Here is a 5000-nt window from a genome sequence, read left to right on the forward strand (position 1 = left end):
TACTACACTATGTACTACACTATGTACTACACCATGTACTACACACTATATTACACTATGTACTACACACTGTACTACACTATGTACTACATAACACTACACTATGTACTACATAACACTACACTATGTACTACATCACACTACACTATGTACTACATCACACTACACTATGTACTACTCACTGTACTACACTATGTACTACATCACACTACACTATGTACTACACACTGTACTACACTATGTACTACACACTGTACTACACTATGTACTACACACTGTACTACACTATGTACTACACACTGTACTACACTATGTACTACACACTGTACTACACACTGTACTACACTATGTACTACACACTGTACTACACTATGTACTACACACTATATTACACTATGTACTACACACTGTACTACACTATGTACTACATAACACTACACTATGTACTACATAACACTACACTATGTACTACATCACACTACACTATGTACTACATCACACTACACTATGTACTACTCACTGTACTACACTATGTACTACATCACACTACACTATGTACTACACACTGTACTACACTATGTACTACACACTGTACTACACTATGTACTACACACTGTACTACACTATGTACTACACTATGTACTACATCACACTACACTATGTACTACACACTGTACTACACTATGTACTACATCTCACTACACTATGTACTACAAACTATACTACACCATGTACTACATCTCACTACACTATGCACTACACACTATACTACACTATGTACTACATCACACTACACTATGTACTACACATTATACTACACTATGTACTACATCACACTACACTATGTACTACATCACACTACACTATGTACTACGCACTATCCTACACTATGTACTACATCACACTACACTATGTACTACACACTGTATTACACAATGTACTACACTATGTACTACATCTCACTACACTATGTACTACACTATGTACTACATCTCACGACACTATGTACTACACACTGTACTACACTATGTACTACATCACACTACACTATGTACTACAAACTGTACTACACAATGTACTACATGGCACTAGACACTGTACTACACCATGTACTACATGACAGTACACACAGCACTACACAATGTACTACACATCACTATTCCTTGTACTAAATACTGTACTGCACAGCATTACACATTGTATTAATAAGTACCTCACTGTACTACACATCACTACATTTTGTACTAAATACTGTACTACACATCACTACACCTTATATTAAATACTGTACTACTAATAATGTACTGAATACTGTAGTACACAAGAGCACAGAGTGTACTAAATAGTGTAGTACACAAGAGTACAGAGTGTACTAGATACTGTAGTACACAAGAGTACAGAGTGTACTAGATACTGTAGTACACAAGAGTACAGAGTGTACTAAATACTGTAGTACACAAGAGTACAGAGTGTACTAAATAGTGTAGTACACAAGAGCACAGAGTGTACTAAATAGTGTAGTACACAAGAGCACAGAGTGTACTAAATACTGTAGTACACAAGAGCACAGAGTGTACTAAATAGTGTAGTACACAAGAGCACAGAGTGTACTAAATACTGTAGTACACAAGAGCACAGAGTGTGCTAAATACTGTAGTACACAGAGTACTCAGTCTGGCTGGGTGTGTCCAGGTGAGTTCATCAAGGCTCTGTACGAGTCAGACGAGAACTGCGAGGTGGACTTGTCTCGCTGCGTGACCTCGGACTTGGCGGAGCACCAGGCCAACCTGAGGATGTGCTGTGAACTGGCCTTCTGCAAGATCCTGGACTCTTACAGGTCAGCACACACGCACACACACACACACACACACACACACATTCTGGACGCCACCTTTGTCTCCGCCCACCTCAGAGTGTTCCCCCGGGAGCTGAAGGAGGTGTTTGCGTCATGGCGACAGGAGTGCAGTAACCGGGGGCGACCGGACATCAGCGAGCGGCTGATCAGCGCCTCGCTCTTCCTGCGCTTCCTGTGTCCGGCGGTGATGTCGCCCTCGCTCTTCGACCTCATGCAGGGTTACCCGGACGAGCGCACGGCCCGCACGCTGACGCTCATCGCCAAGGTCATCCAGACCCTGGCCAACTTCAGCAAGTGAGTCCCCCGGTCGCCGTGACGACCCGCTCCCCGACTAACGGCGCCCGCGGCCGCAGGTTCGGCTTGAAGGAGGAGTACATGCTCTTCATGAACGACTTTGTGGAGCGGCAGTGGAGCAGCATGCAGCGTTTCCTGCAGGAGATCTCACACCCCGACGCCCTCAACCACACCGCCGGCTTCGACGGCTACATAGACTTGGGCAGGGAACTCTCAACCCTGCACACCTTGCTCGCCGACCTGGACCAGGTGACCACACACTCACTCAGGTGACACAGGTGACCACACATTCACTCAGGTGACACAGGTGACCACACATTCAGTCAGCTGACACAGGTGACCACACACTCACTCAGGTGACACAGGTGACCACACATCCAGTCAGCTGACACAGGTGACCACACATCCAGTCAGGTGACACAGGTGACCACACATCCAGTCAGCTGACACAGGTGACCACACATTCAGTCAGCTGACACAGGTGACCACACATACAGTCAGCTGACACAGGTGACCACACACTCACTCAGGTGACACAGGTGACCACACATTCAGTCAGCTGACACAGGTGACCACACATACAGTCAGCTGACACAGGTGACCACACATTCAGTCAGGTGACACAGGTGACCACACACTCACTCAGGTGACACAGGTGACCACACACTCACTCAGGTGACACAGGTGACCACACACTCACTCAGGTGACACAGGTGACCACACATTCAGTCAGGTGACACAGGTGACCACACATTCAGTCAGGTGACACAGGTGACCACACATTCAGTCAGGTGACACAGGTGACCACACATTCAGTCAGCTGACACAGGTGACCACACATTCAGTCAGCTGACACAGGTGACCACACATTCAGTCAGGTGACACATTCAGTCAGGTGACACAGGTGACCACACATTCAGTCAGCTGACACATTCAGTCAGGTGACACAGGTGACCACACATTCAGTCAGGTGACACAGGTGACCACACATTCAGTCAGGTGACACATTCAGTCAGGTGACACAGGTGACCACACATTCAGTCAGCTGACACATTCAGTCAGGTGACACAGGTGACCACACATTCAGTCAGCTGACATATTCAGTCAGGTGACACAGGTGACCACACATTCAGTCAGCTGACACATTCAGTTAGCCGACACAGGTGGCACAATCAGTCTGGTGACCCACTTGACACAGGTGACACATTCAGTCAGGTGATCCACTTGACACAGGTGACACATTCAGTCAGGTGACACAGTCAGTCTGGTGACCCACTTGACACAGGTGACACATTCAATCAGGTGACATGCTTGACACAGGTGATACATTCAGTCAGGTGACATGTTTCACAGAGGTGACACATTCAGTCAGGTGACATACTTGACACAGGTGAGATGCTAAAACAGGTGACATTCAGTCAGGTGACATGTTTGACACAGGTGACACATTCAGTCAGGTGACATGCTTGACACAGGTGATACATTCAGTCAGGTGACATGTTTCACAGAGGTGACACATTCAGTCAGGTGACATACTTGACACAGGTGACATGCTAAAACAGGTGACATTCAGTCAGGTGACATGTTTGACACAGGTGACACATTCAGTCAGGTGACATGTTTGACACAGGTGACATGCTAAAACAGGTGACATTCAGTCAGGTGACATGTTTGACACAGGTGACACATTCAGTCAGGTGACATGTTTGACACAGGTGACACATTCAGTCAGGTGACATGTTTGACACAGGTGACATGCTAAAACAGGTGACATTCAGTCAGGTGACATACTTGACACAGGTGACACATTCAGTCAAGTGACACATTCATTCAGGTGACCCACTTGACACATTCAGTCAGGTGACATAGGTGGCACAATCACTCTGGTGACCCACTTGACACAGGTGACACATTCAGTCAGGTGACATGGGTGGCACAATCAGTCTGGTGACCCACTTGACACAGGTGACACATTCAGTCAGGTGACATAGGTGGCACAATCAGTCTGGTGACCCACTTGACACAGGTGACACATTCAGTCAGGTGACATGGGTGGCACAATCAGTCTGGTGACCCACTTGACACAGGTGACACATTCAGTCAGGTGACCACACATTCAGTCAGCTGACACATTCAGTCAGCCGACACAGGTGGCACAATCAGTCTGGTGACCCACTTGACACAGGTGACACATTCAGTCTGGTGATCCACTTGACACAGGTGACACATTCAGTCAAGTGACACAGGTGGCACAATCAGTCTGGTGACCCACTTGACACAGGTGACACATTCAGTCGGGTGACACATTCAGTCAGGTGACATAGGTGGCACAATCAGTCTGGTGACCCACTTGACACAGGTGGCACATTCAGTCAGTTGACCCACTTGACACAGGTGACACATTGTCAGGTGGCATGTTAAAACAGATGATACATTCAGTCAGGTGACATGCTTGACACAGGTGACACATTCAGTCAGGTGACATGCTTGACACAGGTGACACATTCAGTCAGGTGACATGCTTGACACAGGTGACACATTCAGTCAGGTGACATGTTTGACACAGGTGACACGTTCAGTCAGGTGGCATGCTTGACACAGGTGACACATTCAGTCAGGTGACATGCTTGACACAGGTGACACATTCAGTCAGGTGACATACTTGACACAGGTGACACATTCAGTCAGGTGACATGCTTGACACAGGTGATACATTCAGTCAGGTGACATGTTTGACACAGGTGACACATTCAGTCAGGTGACATACTTGACACAGGTGACACATTCAGTCAGGTGACATGCTTGACACAGGTGACACATTCAGTCAGGTGACATGCTTGACACAGGTGAC

The 5000-nt window shown here is 46.8% G+C and overlaps 1 protein-coding gene across 2 annotated transcripts in view; it reads left to right on the forward strand.

The window, feature by feature from the left end:
- Positions 1-5000, forward strand: part of LOC133549009 (disabled homolog 2-interacting protein-like) — a 97295-nt gene that overhangs the window by 79714 nt on the left and 12581 nt on the right. For both annotated transcript variants that reach the window (XM_061894064.1, XM_061894073.1), the window contains 3 exons: positions 1693-1837; positions 1913-2149; positions 2209-2398. In XM_061894064.1, the coding sequence (XP_061750048.1) occupies positions 1693-1837; positions 1913-2149; positions 2209-2398 (572 nt within the window). The remainder of the gene's footprint in view (positions 1-1692; positions 1838-1912; positions 2150-2208; positions 2399-5000) is intronic.

Source organism: Nerophis ophidion, linkage group LG01, assembly GCF_033978795.1.
Source record: "Nerophis ophidion isolate RoL-2023_Sa linkage group LG01, RoL_Noph_v1.0, whole genome shotgun sequence".
NCBI classification, from domain to species: domain Eukaryota; kingdom Metazoa; phylum Chordata; class Actinopteri; order Syngnathiformes; family Syngnathidae; genus Nerophis; species Nerophis ophidion.